Raw genomic sequence first — 19,868 nt, 5'->3', positions numbered from 1 at the left:
TACTTATCAGGAGGTATGCTAACGTACGCACCTGCGCACGTGCATACCTTTTCACACGTATCATTTCTGTCTAATCGGAACGGTCCATGTGATGGGGCATCCCATGAAATTTCAAGGGATCAATTTTCAACCTGATCGAAAACTCTGGTGGGCCATAGAAAAGAGAAATACAAATCAAGGGAGGAAAATGTTTTCTTTTTTCATAGCCCACCAAAGTTTTGGATCAAATTAAAAGTTTCTCCCTGAGGTTTCATGGGGTTTTACATCACGTGGACCGTTCAGATTTTGGATTCACGTATGATGAGTTCTCAAAAAGTACGCACGAGTTCCGTGAGAACTGGTGCGCAGCTTAGCATTCGGAACTTGTCAACACGTGCATGAGAATAACCGGAGGAATAGAAAAATCTAACCCCCGATCACGTCCAACATACATGCATGGCCCACCAGATTAGTCGGCCTATGTAGTTTTTACACCAGATTATGTTTTCAAAGTGCCCCAGAAGTCCAGATCCTCTATACACGTGCCAAGCTGTCAGATTTGCTGCGAATCGCCACAAGCATACAAAGCGCGAAGCGCGGTAGGTTTTGTCATAAATATAGATTGATTCGGGGATTCACGGCGCATGTCTGGTGTGGCACGTTCACGAGAGATCCTCTCCACTCATCTTGTGGATCCACCGTGGATTATGCCTCCATCCAAAATCGAGTCCACTCATGTGGCCCACATGAGTACTATAACATATCAACATAGATCGTACAGTCACTTATTTCTACCGGTCCATTTGTCTTGTAAATGTGCGGCCCACCTAATAAAATTTCTAGCCTGAATTTCGTACCAGGTAATTCTTATGGTGGGCCCAGCTCACTAATGGAACAGATCTCACACATCGATTTTTATGTGGGCCCCGAACTCACAGAAATCCCTTCTTGCGCGAATCCCTTTATCATTGGTTATCTTCCAAACGGCCATCTCCTTCGGTCGTTCTCTTGTTTGACTCCTATGTTAGTTAGCACCGTTTTGAAAAAAAATGGTGGTGACTCATCTTCTCACAACTGGCACAATGTACAGCTATCCAGACCACCCAAACTACAATTTCTATTGTGGATGGAGCATATGTTTAATATCACAATGATCAAGTAATCGTAACCATCCAATTAATGCTAATCAAATGGACGGTTAAGATAAAAATAGTGATTGGTCCAAATCGGTATGGCAAAAAAACAGACGATTAATATTGTATTCTCAGTGTAATTTAGCTCTTATGTTCCATCTACAGTTGTTTCGGAGATTTGGAAAGTGTGGATTACCTTATAACACTGCCACGTGTACAATAACGATTCACCACCATTTTAAAACGGTGATAAACGAACACAAGAGTCTGTCTGCCTCTCTCTCAGTCCTGAGTTGAAAAGAAAATATATATAAAAAAGAAAATAAAAAATTGAAAAAAAAAAAAATCCAGATCGCTCTGATACTTCAAAATAGCTGAAGCTCCCTCCCTCCCTTGAATCCCAAAGCCCTAAATAAAAATCACAAATTCGTCGGATCCCAAAGCAAATCAGGAGCAAGAAAAATCCCATTCCGTCCCGAATCCCAATCCCCTCTTTCGGATCTGGACTCCGTTCCCGATCTCTCCTCCTCTTGCTGTGAAATCAGGAGCTGAGATCGGATTGCAGTCTCCAAGGATCAGATCGAGATGCGTTTGGACGGAGTTATTCTTCTTCTTTTCCTTGATTCGAAGTAGATTGAATTGGATTTTTTTTTTTCTTAATTCTTTCTGAAAAAGAAGGAAGAAAATGAGGCGGAGGGAGGGGGTTTTCCGTCGGCCTCCGAAGCGGAGGTTCTCGAAGACGTGGCTGGCATTGGGCGTGGTGGTGATCTTGTTCATCGTCGTGTTGTTGAGTCGGGACAGGCAGCTTGAATTCAGCCCGTCAATCAATCATGTAAGATCTTTGTGTAATTCTTTTCTTTCTTTCTTTTAAGATGTAACTGTTTGTCTGGTTTTGAATTCTGCAGAATTTTTAATGAATTTCTTTTTCATGCCTGGATATTAGTTTCAGACGAAATTTGAGATTTGGAACTGTTTGGGAATCTTTGGGCTTGTGGAATTATTTCTTGGTTGGTTGTTTTTGTTGAGGACTTGTAAGCTGTAATACGGTTGCGAATGTTAGTTATTGAGAGTTTTGGTGTAGTCACATACTCATGTTTGCATATCCAAGCCTCTTGTTGGTTGGGCCTGATATGTGGATTCCCTGGATCAGGATTGTGGTCTGTCCTCTCATCAGGCGGGGCGATGTGTATCTCAAATGTGGACTGTTGGTCAACTCTTTTGAAACCACCTGTTTGTTTTGTACATTTTTGACCCACTTGATGAGTGGGCCGGCTCTTCTAGATTTGTGAATTACTTGCAGATCGTTTGTTGATACAGTGAGAAGAGGTAGGGAAAGAAGCTCAACGATGAATGAATCAGAAGGTAGAAAAATTGGAAGAAGAAACTATTTTTAAGTTATATGTGCAATATTTGAGTGAAAGGTGAAGTGGAAATTTTAGAAATAGAAAAATCTTTATTAGGATTGCAAAGAAGCAGATCTTTGGGGGCATCCTGCTCTTTTGGGAAGGGAAACTTAGAAAGGGGTCAAAAGTGTGCCATCTCCCGATTTGTGGAATTTCCAATTGAACAGAGATTTTGCAAAACCAAACCAGCCAAGAAGTAGCTTATACTGCCTTTTTGGATCCCAAGGTCTTTTTCTCCCAATGTACCCAATGCATCTATTTTTAGCAAATGTAGAACAAGAACGGCTGGTTTTGCACCTAATTTCTTACTCTAGACTACATTCAGCCCATCTAAAAGGGTAGCTTGGATCTCTCATGTGTAATCAAAACCAGCCAAGAAGTAGCTTATGCTACCTTTTCCAATCCCAAAGGTCCTTTGTCCAAATACACCTGAAGCATTTTATTCGAAAAATGCGAACTAGACCAGATAGTTTTGTGTGCCTATTACCATTTCTTCTTCCTAAGTTGGAGGCATCAACACATTCAGCCCTAGCTAAATGGATAGCTTGGATCTCTCACTCATGCTGCCTTGGCTTATGTTGAGGTGTGCTTGGGTGTTGGGCTGACATGCCTGAAGGATCATCAAACTTCTAAGTTACTGATAACTGATACACATTCCTGAAGGCACTTTTGTAGGTTGTTGTGGTTAGGATGGTCGGGGCATGTTTCGGATGAGTAGTGAGGATTTGGCTCTAATTCTTTTGTTGCATTTGAGCTGCTGGCACGTGCTTATTGGGACTGACTTTGCTGAAAGATAACAAATGGCATTATTTTGTAATGATCGGTCCTCTGCTCTGTGTTTGATGAGTAGAAACTTGGGCTTGTAAAAAAGTACTTTGATCTTCACATTAGAAAGAATGCAAAATTTAGTGTTCCATACTCCATAGCATGCTTAAATTTTAAAGTTCTGGTGGTAGGGTTTAAGAAATATGAAATTTGATTTGGACAAATGGGGGCATGAATTTGAGTGGACGTGGAATTTGGATAAGGACCTCAATGCCTCACATTTGTTTGTTTGTTTGTTTTTTTTTGGGTTTTTTTTTTTTGTTTTGTTTTTAAGATCCTCAGTTAATAGGGTGAAAATTCATAGTTTTATGAGTTCAGCCAAATTCACATCACCATGACGACTTGTGGAAGCAAAAGATTGAAGTTCCTTTTCATACAAACTTAGCAAAACTCTGTGACCAAATTTTTTTAGTGGTTTCCATGATCTGTCTGATTAGCATGCTTTTGAGCACTAGATTAACCAAAAGGTTTGTCAAATGTTTGAAATTTGCATTCTTCAAGGGGTTTCTCCATCTTTGGGATGTCTGGATTCTTTGGTTTGGCTGAAGGACAAATCTAGCATATCATGGTGAAGTCGATCTGTTCCCTTATTTCTCAAGAGTTGACTGTGATTTGTGATCTTTCAAAAAAAGAAAAAGAAAAAGAGTTGACTGTGATTTGTTGCAGTCATACTGGCCCTTTGTGGTCTGACAGTGCCCCGCCTAAGGTTGCAGCCTTTGCTTGGCTTCTTGAGAGTAAAAGAGTCCTTAGAGTTGATAATCTCAGGAAATGGCCCATGGTGCTTCCAAATGTGTGCCTTCGTTACATGAATGACATGGAATCAGTGGACCATCTCTTCATCCTTTGCCCTTTTGCAAAGGAAGTGTGTGTTCATATTTTGGAGGTCTACAAAATATCTTGGGTTATGCCAGGATTAATCGAGGCGTTGTTTCCTTCTTAGCATGAAGGTGCCCCTGGGACTTCTCTTAAGCAGAAGTGGAGATTGGCCCTGCTTGGTGGTCTCTGGTGTATTTGGGCTGGAAAAGAATAACCGTCATATAAGCAATCGGAGTGGTCCCATTTTGGCTGTTGTTAGTAGGGTTCTTCTGTATCTTAGGAAGTGGGCCCCTTAAGCAGTTGGGGTGGTTCTTCATGTTGTGTGGGTGTATTTGTAGTCTTCGCCTTCAGACCTTAATAATGTTCTTTATTACATCTAACAAAAAAATTCATCAAATGTGTGCATCCTACAGGTCATATCTAACCCTATCAAATGATGATTTGAATTGGGTTCATGCCCATACTCAATATTGGTCTTTGCTTCAACATTGAGGTCTCAGTACAATCCGATCTTACCTGCCATTATTATTTTATTTTTTAAAATCGATGAATAGCACTTTTCACCTCTTGAAACACTCTAAAAGTTGACAAGGTATCTAACACATCCACATACCCAGGCCACTGTGTAGCCTTATACCAACTAATTGGGGTTGGCTACATGAATCTTTTTCTGCCATTCCGTTCTTTAATCACCAACAAACATGGAAGGATCACATAGTATATTTGTAAGTACAGTTGCATAAGCATCATCTGATTTTATATTGGGGTTATGCAAATTGGTATATTTGTGATGTTTTATGGAAGAAAGGTAAATTCAATGTGACCATGCAAAATCACATTCTGTTCATTCTGGGAATAACTTTCCTTGCCTACTTGGGTACTTCACCCAATTAGAAGAAATTACGGAACTCTGAATAAATTGATTAGGGCATCCCAAAATTGTCATGGAACCATGTTTTGTAAGATGTTTCTATGTATTCATGCATGTTGGCAATATATCATCATTATGAAGAAAAGGAAGGTTACAAGCCTACAAGGAGGTATTATTATTATTATTATTATTATTATTATTATTATTATTATTTTGGTGAGGAAAGAAGATACAAAGAGCATGATTTTGAATACCTGTCACATTACGGCCATATAGGTTTTTACGTAACTATATTGAACACCCCCCGTTACAGATTACGAGGACAAACCGGTTCGTTAATAAGAAATGTCTATATGGGCCTATACAGGCTGATATGTCCCATATCGGCATCGATACAAGGCCATTACAACTGACATGGGCCGATAAAGTCCTAAACAGCCTTTAAAAAAAAATTTCTTCGAAGTTTCTCTCGTTTTTCTGCTTCTTTCTTCATTTCAAACAAGAAGGAAGCTTAGAAATTAATTTTTGGCTAGATCTAGGCCTATTTTGAGGATGAAAACAAAAGATTTGAGTGGGATTTGATGAATCAAAATGGAATGAATCATTTTGGACAATATTGGAGGAAGGGGTGAACCATCACTTCCCTTTTTGTTTCTTCATCTCTGTTTTTGTTTTTTTGGAAAGAAATTGCTATCCTATTTCCCACGCACCTCACTCCCTCTTTACCTTACGCCCAACACTAATACATCTAACATCCCAACCCTTGAAGTCTCTCTCTCTCTCTCTCTCTCTCTCTCTCTCTCTCTCTCTCTCATGTGGCATATATGGACTGGCATAATGCACATGGGCATGGGTTGGGTTGGGCCGGGCTGGTCACGTGTCTGTGTGTGTGTGGGCCAAGCTTGGGCTAGGCCAAATAATTTTGGGCTGGGCTTGGGTACCATGAAGCCTGGGCTGTTGACAACCCCAGAAATGATAGGGCCGATAAACAGGAAAGGCTGGTGAAGCAAGCACGAAGAAGATCTCTCCAGTGACTTGAGCCGGGAGGAGGACATCTTGAGCACCTGAAGCTACACAGGTGTCTTCATCTCAGGTGAGGATGAGAGGAATGCCAAAAGTAGAAGGACAACCATTGTTGGCCAAAAGTCACCGGCAACAAACGGAATTAGGTAAGGAAGAGGTCTGATGGGAAGATCACGGATGTGTATGAAGCTGGGGCCAGCAAGAAGCCAGGGTCCAGGTGGGATTGGGAAAGTTGCTGCTGGCAATAGGGTCCAATGCCTGTGGGGGAGCTACCTGCAAGGGATTTCTTTAACCAAAAATAAAAAATCTTTTGGGGGTTTAGGGTTTAGAAGGCATGAGTTGATGTGTGGTTGAGTATTAGTGAGTCCAGCATGTCAGACAATTACATTCAATTTGTCATTTTTTGTAAAGAAACTGGGTGTTCTTTATGCGGATGACCTAATGCTGTACAGACATGTTGAAACTCTCCAGCAAAAGTCCTGGTTATGCCAAATTCCCTCGCTACTTGGTTTTTCTATGAGGAGGTTTTCTTGAGGTTGGAGACAAGTAGAATAGTGTGATGTGACTCATCCATTTCTTCATGTTGGCAAGTGTGGGGTACCTCAGCTCTGACACTGTGGCCTAGAACTCACCAGCCAGCAATCCAGCCAATCTTCCACAATCATTTCTCAGCGTCATGAAATGTGGTTGGACCTTAAATTGCAAAATTTGAGAGGAGGCATCTGTTTCAAAATCATAGGCAGTTTGTACTCTGGTGGACCTTTTGGGAGATTGGATTGGGACATAGAAATTGAAATTGGAGTTTAAACCTTTCAAAAAAGAAAAAAGAAAAAGAAAAAAAGAAATGAAAAAAGAAAACAGATCTTTGAGTTTAGTTCTTGGTGTGGGGTCTTTGGGATTACCCTTGATGTGTTCTTTCGCTTTCTTTGATTCTTAGCTTGAAGAGTGATGAGAGGATACTTGTGACTGGCCATCTCTCTTTCTTTTCTCAGCTTTAGCAATACATTTTGTCATCTTTGGCGAGAATTGGTGGTATCATAAGAAATAGCAATGGGCAAGCCTTTGCTGCAAATTTCAGGCCTTGTGAGAATACCATGCAGAAGCAGTGCCTTCTTGCAATGGCTAAAGTTGCTCTCTCTCTCTCTCTCTCTCTCTCTCTCTCTCTCTCTCTCTCTCTCTCTCTCTCAGCTAACGAAAGTATAGATAATTCTACTAAGGGTAGGCCAGGTGTTTGGTACCTGTGTCCCATTAGTTGGGCCATCAATATGCCATCTATGCCACCATAAACATCCGCAAAAATATGAAAACCATGCTGCAGGGTAGGACAGCATAACCCATTACAGATAATTGACTCATGGTCACAACTTAACGAGAATTGTTTGGATGTGGCATGGAAGCGGCAACACGGTCAGATAATAAGCTATTTTATGAATCAGGGTGAGCATCGAAGAATTTTGAGATTCATAAACAGGAGTAGCATCTGCATCTTCACCAAAAGGCTTTGTATGCTTGACCCCGAAAAGGCTTATGACCACGTCGATTAGTCTTTCCTGGATTACCTATTGATCATAATGGGTTTTGGAGAAAGGTGGAGGGCTTGGATTTGATCATGTGTATCATCAACTAGGTTCTTAGTCCTTGTGAATGGTTCGCCCTTTGTCTTCTTTAGGGCCTAATCTGGCCTTTGCTAGGGGGATCATTTATCCTTGCTTCTCTTGGTTATCATTTCTAAAGCTCTTAGCCATTTGCTCTCTAGGGGCCAGATCTTGGGCCTTTTTAGGGGCTTTTGGGTGGAGAATTTTCCTCACTGTATCTGTCATTTACAATTTGCTAATGATTCCTTGTTGTTCTGTGAAGCTGAAGATTCACTGATGGATTTTTTTAGAATGACCATTTTCTGGTTTGAGGTGGTTTTGGGACTAAAGGTGAATCTATCCAAGAGTATGTTCTTTGGAATCCATCTAGCCTCGGAAGTCACTTCTCGCCTATCTAACTCTTGGGTTGTTAGGTGGGATCTTTGCCTACTACTTATCTTGGCCTCCCTTTATGTATTGGAAAACCTCCGCTTCAGCTCTGGGATAAAATAGTTGAGTAGATGGAAAGAAAATTATCTACCTGGAAAGCCAAAACGTTTCTGGGGGGGGGGGGGGGGACTTTAGCCTATGGGATGCAGATACACACTCGGGGTGCGGGTGGCTCGTGTGAGGCGGTACCCATGTGATGTGGGGCCTGTGGTATGAGATAAAGGGATTAATTCGCTATGCTCTATCAATTCGAGCTTTTATAGTAAGTTGTTAATTGTCGTGTTCGAGACTCTTTACCGGGGGTGATTAATGCAGGGGCATTTTCACACCGGGCTTGAGTGAGATAGCCTGTGGGATGCAAGGATATACTCGGGGTGGGCAGCTCGTGTGAGGTGGGTGGCTCGTATGAAGCAGTACCCATGTTATGTGGGGCCCACGAGGGGGGTTCAGCCGAGGTCGTAACGCATGCGATGTGGGGCCTGTGCTATGAGATAAATGGATTAATTCGCTATGCTCTATCAGCTCGAGCTTTTAGAGCAAGTGATTAATTGTCTTGGTTAATTGTCCTACACTAAGTTTCAGGAAGATTTCCTTTGGCAAGGTGACTCTTCCTCTAGAAAATTTCCACTTAATTGGAAGGAAGTCTACTCCACATTTTTGGAAGGTGGAGCAAGGATCAAAAGGTTGGATTTGGTCATTGAGGCTTTATTAGGCAAGTGAGCTTGGAGGTTTGGTCGAGAGAAGGAAAGTCTTAGGCGGTTGGTTATTTTTGCTAAATATGGGACAACCCCCCAGGGATGGTGGACTAAATCTTCTTCTTTGTATAGAGCCTCCTTTCTTTGGAAAGGGTTTGCTATGGTTGTCCCTAAAGTTTTTCAAGAAATAAGGTTTGTTTTGGGTAACGGTCTGAGGATTGGATTTTGAGTGTAAGCCTGGTGTGGTAACCTTTCCCTTCCCTCTCCTCAACCTTTCCTGCTTTGGCTGTTGTATGTCCAGATTTAGACATCTCGGTTGCCGACTGCTTCTCGAGTGAGGATGAGGATGGTGTTTGGCTTCCTTCTTTTAGGAAGAACCTTTTTTACCCTGAAATTCAGGATCTTATGGCTCTCTTGTCTCGTTACAGGGTTTGACCCCTTTCCCTGATTTGGAAGACTCTGATTTGGATGTCTTCTAGCTCAGGATCTTTTTCCAGTGTGTTCCTTCTACAAGTTCCTCGCCTCTCCTTCTCCAGCAGAGCAACTTAGTTCTATGGACCCCAAAGATTGCAGCCTTTGCATGGTTGGTGGAGAAGAATTTGGTGCTTACTGTTGAAATCAACCTCGCCTGTCAGTTTTTCCCTTTGATTTCAATTGTTTTTCTGCAATGCTGTCCTGCACCTTTTTTTTTTTCTTTCCCCTTTTATTTTTGTGGTGAGCTACCATATAGATATTTGAAGAGATCGGTTCTAAGGCAGCGAAAATACAGTTTTTGGACACCGTTGGGACATTGCTTGTTTATTTGTAATAGGAAAAATTGGCTGTTGGTGAGTACACTACAAAATTGTTATACATCTTCGTAGTTTAACTTTACTAACCATAATATTTAAAATGTCAATGCATCCGAATATGACTAATGTATACTTCTCTAACATTGCACAGTCATCGAAGAAAAGGGTCATGATGCATCAGGACCGGAATAGTGCATTATCCTGTACCAATTGATCGAGTGGGCCTCTCTGTGGATTATAGATGCCCTGAAATTTTCAGAAGGGGAGTTCCTAGCCTTCCTTCCTGAACATGGCTGTATTTATTTTGTTTTCTTAACTGTCTATCTTAAGGCATCTGATTGGAAGTTTAAAATCTACCAGCCTGGGAGATTTTTGGGTCACCCCCCTCCACGGTTGCATTAGGTGAATGGCATGGATCGCCAAATGATGGCCCCCCTTGTACAGACTATTGCATCAGGACATCATTGGTGTCATGATGTATTGGGATTCTACAATTCCTTAGATTTTCATCTCTTGAAAATATTGTTATCGTTACATGTAGTAGATACCTGGGATATGGAAACATGTATTGATATTGTCAATAATGTCTCAGATATTGGGGATCATATCAGTAGTCTTTGAAGAAACTTTGGGAAAACGTTAGGAAAAAAGTGGAATTTTTCGGTGAAACGTAAGGAGAAGTTAAAAAAGACGAATGGTTTTCTTTTAGTAGGTAAGCTGGGCTCGAACCCGAGACCTCAATCTGGAAACATGCCATCTAGCACTGAGTTATGAGCTCGAACCTGTTAAAAGACACATGATTACACACTTAGGACTCAAAATATTACAAAAAAAAAGAAAAAAAAGGGAGGATAAAAACAATAGATAAATTGGTTTCCATTGTATAGGGGCCCAAACCATGGGCTGTTGGACAAAAATATATTTAATTAATAAATATGATTTTAATGCACTAGTTTTTAAGATATATAATGCAATATGCACTAGTTTGAAACAGCCGTAGGAAGAGATTCCCCAAGTTTTTTTTTTTTTGGAATTTTGCAATTATTAGTGCTCATAGCATCGATACTATTGATAATATTGGCAATAGAGTATTTATTTCAAAGGGTTGTCCCCAGTATCTTGTGATATTGGCGTGTTATTATCAATAGTATCAACCGATACAATGTATTTTTATATTACACCCTGTATCGCTAACCTTTGAAATAGATAATATAGGCCGATGTTACCTATATTATCAGCAATACCATGAACACACTGGCTAGAACCATGCAACATGTTCTGCAAGTCATTCTTCTTGCAATATTCCTTTTATTCCAAAATGTTATTGTTGCACTTGCTGTATTTTTCTACCCTAATTCCATGCGGAATGTGGATAAATCTTTTTCATTATCAATTAAATGTGAGTAATAAACCCTGCATCCCTTATTGTACAGAAATCATACAGGCAAGACGACTTGACCGAAGGTTACAATGTCACTGAAGAAATGCTGAGCCCTCACTCCGCTGCAAGGCAATTGGGAGATCAGATCTCTCTTGCAAAAGCCTTACTCATCGTTGCCAAAGAAAGTAACAACCTCCAGTTTGCTTGGGAACTAAGTGCCAAGATCCGCAACTCGCAGATCCTCCTCTCGAAGGCCGCCACCAGGCCAGTGCCATTGACCATCGAAGAATCTGAGACGGAGATCCACGATATGGCCCTCCTGATCTACCAAGCCCAACAGCAGCACTATGACAGTGCGACCATGATCATGAAGCTGAAAGGCAAGATCCAATCTCTTGAAGAACAGGTGAGTTCTGTGAACGAGAAGAGCTCAAAGTACGGGCAGATAGCTGCGGAAGAAGTTCCGAAAAGCCTATACTGCCTGGGTGTCACACTTGCTGTCCACTGGTACCAAAACCTCGCTCGGCAGGGGAATCTCAATGAAGATGGGTGGGAAACGAAGAAGCTCCAGGACAACAGTCTCTATCATTTTTGTGTCTTCTCCGACAACGTCCTCGCCACTTCCGTCGTCGTCAATTCAACCGCAACGAATGCACGCCACCCGGATCTGATCGTCTTCCACTTGGTCACTGACGAAGTGAACTATGCTCCGATGAAGGCCTGGTATTCGATGAACAGATTCCGAGGAGTGACGGTTGAGGTCCAGAAGATTGAAGATTTCAGCTGGCTAAATGCCTCCTACGTCCCTGTTCTAAAGCAGCTACAAGATGCCGACACCAAGAACTACTACTTCTCCGGCAACAATGACGATGGGCGGACACCAATCAAATTCCGGAACCCAAAATACCTATCAATGCTAAACCACCTGCGGTTCTACCTCCCCGAAGTCTACCCTGCTTTGAAGAAGGTGGTATTCCTAGACGACGATGTCGTGGTCCAAAAGGATCTGTCCCCCCTGTTCTCCATAGATCTGAATGGGAACGTGAACGGGGCCGTTGAGACGTGCATGGAGACGTTCCATAGATTCCACAAGTACCTGAACTACTCACACCCGCTGATAATGGCCCACTTTGACCCAGATGCTTGCGGATGGGCCTTTGGCATGAATGTGTTTGATCTGGTTGCGTGGAGGAAGAGGAATGTGACCGGCATTTACCACTACTGGCAGGAGCGGAACATTGACCGGACACTGTGGAAGCTCGGGACGCTACCGCCTGGGCTATTGACTTTCTACGGGTTGGTTGAGCCATTGGATCCGAAGTGGCACGTGTTGGGGCTGGGGTACACAAACATCGATGCGAAAACAATTGCGGAGGGGGCCGTGGTGCATTTCAACGGCAACATGAAGCCTTGGTTGAAGATTGGTATGGAGAAGTATAAAGGGTTGTGGGATAGGTACATTGATTACTCGCATCCATTGTTGCAGCATTGCAATGTGCATTGAATTTTGGGACTCAGACGGTATGCGGCTATTTGGTGGTTTTTTCTTCTCCGGTAGTGGGCCGGCAGGTGTCGATCCGGAATTTTGTGATTAGAACGGCTGTGTAAGATTTTGCCGGGAAGGTCCACATGAGGTGTATGGTGGGGATGGGCAGATGATTATTTGGTAGATGGTGTTCTATTCTTCACTGTGACATATGATTTTGTTCTGGAATTTATTTTTTAATCATTCCAAATTCATGTTTCGATCCTTCTCCATGCATCTGCTTGGGGGTCCATCTTTGTGTGGCCCATTTGGCGGTAATCTCAATCGTTCATCTAGTCAGAGTATACCTTGTATTGGCCACAATCCAACACTGGACGGGACAGATTATACATTCTGTGCACAAATAGTTTTGGCCGATTACGAAAGAGGAGAGATGAGAACAGGTTCCATTCCAAATGGTCCGGTGCCGGGGCTTGCCTCGTGTGTGGCCTACAAGCCATTCATTGGGGATTAGATGGGCCCTACTGCCTACTGCTTGTGTTCGGCCCAGATGTCGGACCAGCCAAAGCATGCATATGGCTGGACACAACTGATGAGTGGCCCTGCAATATTGTGAGCACTAGTTTCGGATTAGGCATCGTTTTTGCTTGTAGCAAGGTTGGCACAGACACAATGGATAGTAGACTGCTGTTGGAATGGGAGCTATTCGAGTGGGTATTAGATTGAACAACTTTCATACATATGCTTTGCTCTGGGCCGTCTCAGACAACCGCCCGCCTCAATCAAATCCTGCCATGTTGAGCTTGTGCCTAGGTCAGTACAGGCAAGGAGAGGACCCACCCAATCCAATCCATGATTTCGTAACCAGTCTGATGTGTCCCATCATCCACAAACTCTGCGTCCAAGATATCTTAGTAAGACAATCTCAATCTGGGATTTGTTTGGGATCATGTGGCATTCACATCTGTACCAATATATCAACGGTTGGAATGACAGGATTGTGGGCCTACTGGAAGCGGACTGCATCCTGTCCCAGCCCAGCCAGGGGTTTCATCGAGAGATTGAGTTGGGAGCAGCAGATCCAAACTATAAGGTAGATTCTGTTTGTTCATCTAGTTGTTCAAGGAAGTATATGTATTGTTTTGTGCAAAGGATGGCAGTTCTGGGTTACTGCTGTTACGGGTAGCACACCTGACCTCGGTGTACAGGGAGGGAAGGAATGATAGCTGAATGATCATTATTGATTTCATTCTCATTATTTTATATTATTTTATATTGATGTAATTATCACTATTATCATTATTTCATTTTCATTATTCCGTATTGACAATAATCCATCTAAGAAGGGCTCTGTAGGCCCCCCGTGATATATGGGATTTATCCACACCGTCCATCTGTTTTACCAGATAATTTTAGGGGGTAAACCCAAAAATTAGCCATATCCAAGGCTCAAGTGGACCACTCAGTGGGGATTTAACGCCCACCATTAAAAAACTTCTTGGGAGCCACAAAAATTTTGGATCAAGATGATATTTGTGTTTTCCCTTCGTCTAGGTCCATATGACCTTATGAACAGGTTGGATGGCAAATAAAAATCACGATGGCCCCTATGAAGGTTTTGGGGGTTGGTTGTCCCTACACTGATGCTTCCTGTGGTGTGATCTACTTGACCTTTTCCTCTGCCTAATTTTTTGATCTCATAAGATAAAATTATATAGAAAACTAACTGATGCACTGGATAAAACCCATATATCATGGTAGGCCCCACAGAAATTTGACCCGCCTAACTATATCATTTATATATGACATACAGAAAACAACTAACAACAAGGTCGTTGTAGTATAGTGGTGAGTATTCCCGCCTGTCACGCGGGTGACCCGGGTTCGATCCCCGGCAACGGCGTTTTTTTTTCCCCTGATTGAATCCATGACCGTTGGAATGAAATGGCCACTGATTTCTCACCGCCTGATTGAATCCGTTTGATATACCATCCTAACATTTTTTCTTCTATTTCTAAAGATCTAAACGTACCCCCAAGGGACACCTGCATTGATGCATACTCCCATCCACTGGAGCTCCTTCCTGGTGAGTGGCCCCACCATCCAGGCCCCACAAATTGAAGAGAAATCATCCACTCGATTGGTAGTTGACAATTTATCCAACGTGGATGAATGATCATTGTTTGCAAGCGACTCCCTTGACGGCGTTGATGGAAAGTTTATGATCTGCCGACCTTGAATATCCCATCTTATGTATTATTACATCACAATTCAACGGCTATTGTTCCCACATATTCTATCTCAGCAAGCTGAGATATCTGCCTTGGTCTTGCTGACGCTCAATGCTGCTACAAGTCCCTATCACTCAAGGCCACTTCATGTAAGAGTTCTATAAGGTGGACTTGATTGATCAACGGTCTAGATCTACCAAAGGGTTGATATTGTGATCGTTTGAAATTCCCATCCATGATAGCCTTTTTGACATCCACACCCTTCATTTGATTTGTAAGCAAATGAAACAGTGGGGAATCAGAAAAGTAAGTAGATCCAATGTTATGGTGGGCCACCACGTAGGTAAGAGTGGACGACAACGTTTTCAAAGGTTTGCCTTAAAGTCAGATCCCACGGTTTCCTGTCCTTCTGTATGGGGCAACTTTGGTGGGGCCCACTGCAGTGTCCATGTGACATTCACTCCATTCATCCTTTTCTAAAGCTTGCCAAAAACTTAGGTGGGCCATACCATAGGAACGGTGAGATTTAACATAAACAAGTGAAAATCACGTTGCCTATTGTGCCAGTGTGGTAGCCCACCTGAGTATTTGAAATGCTAGTTTTGTGGTGTCAATCAGGTCGAGCCGAGTATGAGTCGATTTAGTCAAGTAAGCCGCATGGGGCTCTTCCCAGTCTCACAACCATGCATCTACCTCTTTCACTAGTTAAAAATCTAGATATATGCTAATACCATTCACCTAGGATTGATGGACAGCCATAGCTTCCTTTTCAAGAAATACTTAATAGCCACCTATCAGATTACTAAAATCACCCAATCCATGTAACTTTTGGGCCATGGCATAAGCTATATCCATATTCCGTAGTGAGGCCTACAGTTAAAATAGCTTAGGTTGCCATGAACGTACTATGCATGTATTCTGTAAGCATGATCCATCAGAGAGTGGATTAGTGGGACCCCGGCCTCACCCAAGACAGTGCAAAATATATTTGTGTTTTCCCTTCATTAATGTTTAAGAGACCTTATGAACCAGTTAGATGGAAAAAAAACATAGTAGGCCTAGGAGCATTAGTCTATCTGGAGCTCGGAACTGGCAGGGCAATACCTAATCCACCATTAGGATTTCTTAACATGTCAGCGCCTCAAATGATCGCATGTTGTGCCGGAGAGGGAAGCTGATTGGCTGGTGTACAACTGCTGTAGGTACATGTCGTTGGAAGAGGAGCACTGACACTCCTCGATCTCCAAGTTGTACGAACGGTTCAAAGGAGATCAAGGTTATATAGTCACACAATGATGTATTTATTATATCTAGATTATTTTAGAGCATTAGAGCATTATCCAAAAACTGAATCATATCCAAAGATCATCTGAACCACACCATAAATAGTAGCAGCAATAATGATTTTCACCGTTAAACAATTTGTAGGGCCCACCGTAATGTTTATTTTATGTTCGATCTTTTTATAAGGTTACAAACACCTGAATGAAGAGTAAAAATAAATTTCATATTGATCCAAAACTTTTGTGACCCCAAAAAGGGTTTCAATGGTAGACGTTCAATCCTCTACTGGTTTTTGCAGTGTGGTCCACTTGATAGTTAGATCTGTCTTATTTTTCATCTCAAGCCTTAAGACAAGCTCCCCAAATGAATTTACGAACTGGATATAACACATACGGAGTGATAAGACCCACAAAACTCTCTCCCATAGTCACTCCCCTATATAAAATGCATTTGGTCCCTAACACAGACCTCATGTTTGCCCCGCTCAATTTCATGTTTGCCCCGTTGAATTTTATGTTTGCCCCACTCAATTTCTAGTTTGCCCCGCTCAATTTCTAGTTTGCCTCGCTTAATTTTATGTTTGCCCTGCTGAATTTCTAGTTTGTCTCGCTGAATTTCGTGTTTGCCCCGCTCAATTTCATGTTTGCCCCACTGAATTTCTCGTTGGTCCCGCTCAATTCGTGTTTGCCCCGCTCAATTTCTAGTTTGCCCCGCTCAATTTCGTGTTTGCCCCGCTTAATTTTATGTTTGCCCCGCTCAATTTCTAGTTTGCCCTGCTGATTTTCGACTATCGACCTGATGGAATCTTGAAAAATAGCCAGGTTGGTTGGCTAAAGTAGCTTCTCCTACCCCAAAATCATATGGGTACATCAAGTAACTAATTTTGGTTTAGATGATATTCTTGTTAAATGAAAAAAAAAAGAAATGAAAAAAAAGAGAGAAATATTTTTTTATATGCTTATATATAGATATTTATATAAATACGTATTAGAGAAAATTGTAGGTAGAATAAAGTTCTCCATGTAAAAAAATAACAATAAAATAAAATAAATAAATTTTTTTGCTTATACTAGTTATGGCTACGGTTATAATCCGTAGCTATAGGTAAAATCACCTTCTGTACGTATTAAATACTCTTTGATATGTATTGAAAATTGCAGGATTTTTGAGCAAAACTCGCTCTACAATTCTGGACCTTTTTCGATAAAATCGAAAGACCTTTGATATATCGAAATACATATATCGAAGGACATATTGAAAAAGCAGGGGCTACGATTATGGCTACGGTTATAATCCGTAGCAATAGGGAAACCCAGCTTTCCGAAATCACATTTCTTTTGTGGGTCCCATCATGAAGTATGTGTTATATCCAAACCGTCCATCTATTTGGCGAGCTCATATTAAGGCTTGAGACGAAAAATAAGATAGATGTAATTATCAAGTAGACCACACTGTAAAAGGCAATGGGGAATTGAACGTCTACCATTGAAACCCTTCTAGGGGTTATGGAAGTTTTAGATCATTATTAAATTTGTTTTTCCTCTTCATCCAGGACTTTGTGACCCTATGAATGAACTTAGACGGGGAGGATTTCTCACAAACATCACAGTGGGCCCCCAAAAAGTTTTCAATGGTCGGCGCTCATTCAACATTGTGTCCTATAATGTGGTACACTTGAGATTTGGATATACGTCATTTTTGGTCTCATACCATAAAATGATGTGGAAAAATATATGGACGACATGGATGAAAAGCATACATCATGGTGGGGCCCATAGACCACCGACCATCCGCCATTGGCTGGTGGCAGAGGAGTACCCAATCCGTTTTCGTGAAAGGAGGGGTATTTTCGTCCTCAAATTCGCTGTCCGTACGAGCAGGTCTAAGTTCCTAAATGAAGTTTGTATTGCTTCATAAAACCTACTAGATAGAAGTGGGGTCCATAGTCCCAAATTTCTCTAGAATATAAACAACCCAACTTTTAATCGTGTGACACTATTTTGGGCCCGCCATGATTTATGTGTTACATCCACACCATCCATCAACTTTTTCATATCATTCTAAAGCATGATCCCCAAGAATATGCACATCCAAAGTTCTAGTCGGCCACAACACAAAAGTAGTGGGAATGGAAGGACTACCGTTAAAACCTTCCTGAGGCCCACCATGAGGTTATTTGCCGTCTAACCTCTTCGTAAGGTCACACAGACCTGAATGAAGGGAAAACACAAAAATCATCTTGATCAGAGCTTTCTGTGGCCTAAGAAGTTTTCAACAGTAGTCACCCAATTCCCTCTGTTTCTCGTAGTGTTGATTGCATGAGCCTTAGATCTGCCTGGATTTTAGTATTATTCCCTAAAATGAAATGGAAAAATGGAAGGACGGTGTTGATAAAACATATAAATCACGGTAGAATCCTCCTCTAACCAATCCATTTGCCAAATGAGATTTGTACCAGGATTACCCAAAAATATCCCAGATTGGAAGATCTGAACCACCAGTTTGCACCTTTTTAATGCATTTCCTGATGGATTTTTTGACCCGTCGTCGACCGGTCGTGAGCCCTGCTCAACCGGTCGTGGACTAGTGTACGACTAGTCGTGGGTTCGTGCCCTGACACGATTCAAAGTCTAGCGAGTGCGTACTATTTTTCTCCGGGGTGCTCGACCGGTCGTGGGTGGTGCCCGACCGGCCGTAGGGTTGGCCCGACCGGTCGTAGGGTTGGCTGACCAGTCATAGTTACGCAGATTCGTTCCACGATTTTGCATAGATTTCGTATCACAAGTCCTTTCGCAACTGGGATGCGAAAATGAGTTTCCTAAAACTATAAAAAGGGGCCCCTAGGGTTTTTTTAAGTGATGATGTGTGAAGAAAAAAGCACAAGAGGGTTTCCTAAAGGGTTTAGGGCTATCAAAGGTGTGTGTGTGTGTGTGTGTGTGTGAGAGAGAGAGAGAGAGAGAGAGAGAGAGAGAGAGAGAGAGAAGAAGCTTGTAGAAGGGAGGCTATGGTCGTAGAGGTGATCTACCATATCTCAGTGCTTTCACGTCCTTGTAATCGATGAGATCTTTCTGTTTTCTTTATTTTTCTTATTGTTTATCCACTCCTGTGCGAGTGAAGAAGGTTGTAACGTTCTACTTCATAGTGGATTGTTGATCTGGACGAGATCCCGTGGTTTTTACCTCTTTGAGGGTTTTCCACGTAAAAATCTCTTGTGTGGTGTGTGATTGATGCTTTGATTTATTTCATTGCTTTATTATCCATAATTCTGGTTTGTTCTGGAGGGCTAGATCTTAAGGTTTTGTCCAAGGCCCCCAACAAAGTAGTATCAGAGCTAAGTTCATTGAATGGGTAGGATCGGTTTTGAATTATGGAAGGTGGCTCATCAAGAATGATCAGCCTCAATGGTTCTAACTGGACCATATGGAAGGCTAAGTGGAGGACTTGCTTTATTGCAAGGAGTTATATTATCCAATTTTAGGCATATCAGCAAAATTCAAGGATATGTCTGATGATGATTGGAAGAAGATGGACCGAAAGGCGGTGGGGTTTATTAGACAATGGCTGGATGATTCTGTGTTCCACCATGTGTCTACGGAAACCTTATCCACTAGCTTATGGTTGAAATTACAAGGGCTGTATGAGAGGAAAATAGCCGGCAATAAGATTTTTCTGATAAGGAGACTTGTGAATCTCAAGTTCAAAGATGGTGGTTCTGTGGCCGCGCACATGAATGAGGTCAACAATATAGTGAACCAACTCTCTTCTATGAAGATGGTCCTGTATGATGAATTGCAGGCTTTACTATTACTTAGTTCATTACTTGACAGTTGGGAGACATTGGTGGTGTCTCTAAGTAACTCCGCGCCAGACGGAAAGATATCCATGAAACATGTAACCAGTTGTCTCTTCAATGAGGAGACAAGGAG

General features: G+C 41.9%; 1 protein-coding gene and 1 non-coding gene across 2 annotated transcripts; both read left to right on the top strand.

The window, feature by feature from the left end:
• The first annotated feature begins 1,210 nt into the window (after window positions 1-1,210).
• Window positions 1,211-12,687, top strand: LOC131256634 (probable galacturonosyltransferase 10). Its single transcript, XM_058257573.1, has 2 exons — window positions 1,211-1,944; window positions 10,994-12,687. The coding sequence occupies exons 1-2, from the start codon at window positions 1,798-1,800 to the stop codon at window positions 12,443-12,445; spliced, it is 1,599 nt and encodes a 532-aa protein (XP_058113556.1). The 5' UTR covers window positions 1,211-1,797; the 3' UTR covers window positions 12,446-12,687.
• A 1,571-nt stretch (window positions 12,688-14,258) lies between these two features.
• Window positions 14,259-14,330, top strand: TRNAD-GUC (transfer RNA aspartic acid (anticodon GUC)). The gene has a single exon. It is a non-coding gene; the product is annotated as a tRNA-Asp (tRNA).
• The last annotated feature ends 5,538 nt before the right edge of the window (window positions 14,331-19,868 follow it).

The sequence above is a fragment of the Magnolia sinica genome, chromosome 9 (assembly GCF_029962835.1).
Source record: "Magnolia sinica isolate HGM2019 chromosome 9, MsV1, whole genome shotgun sequence".
Taxonomy (NCBI): Eukaryota; Viridiplantae; Streptophyta; class Magnoliopsida; order Magnoliales; family Magnoliaceae; genus Magnolia; species Magnolia sinica.
The sequence above is the reverse complement of the archived record's forward strand: the minus strand, read 5'-3'. Positions and strand labels throughout refer to the sequence as shown.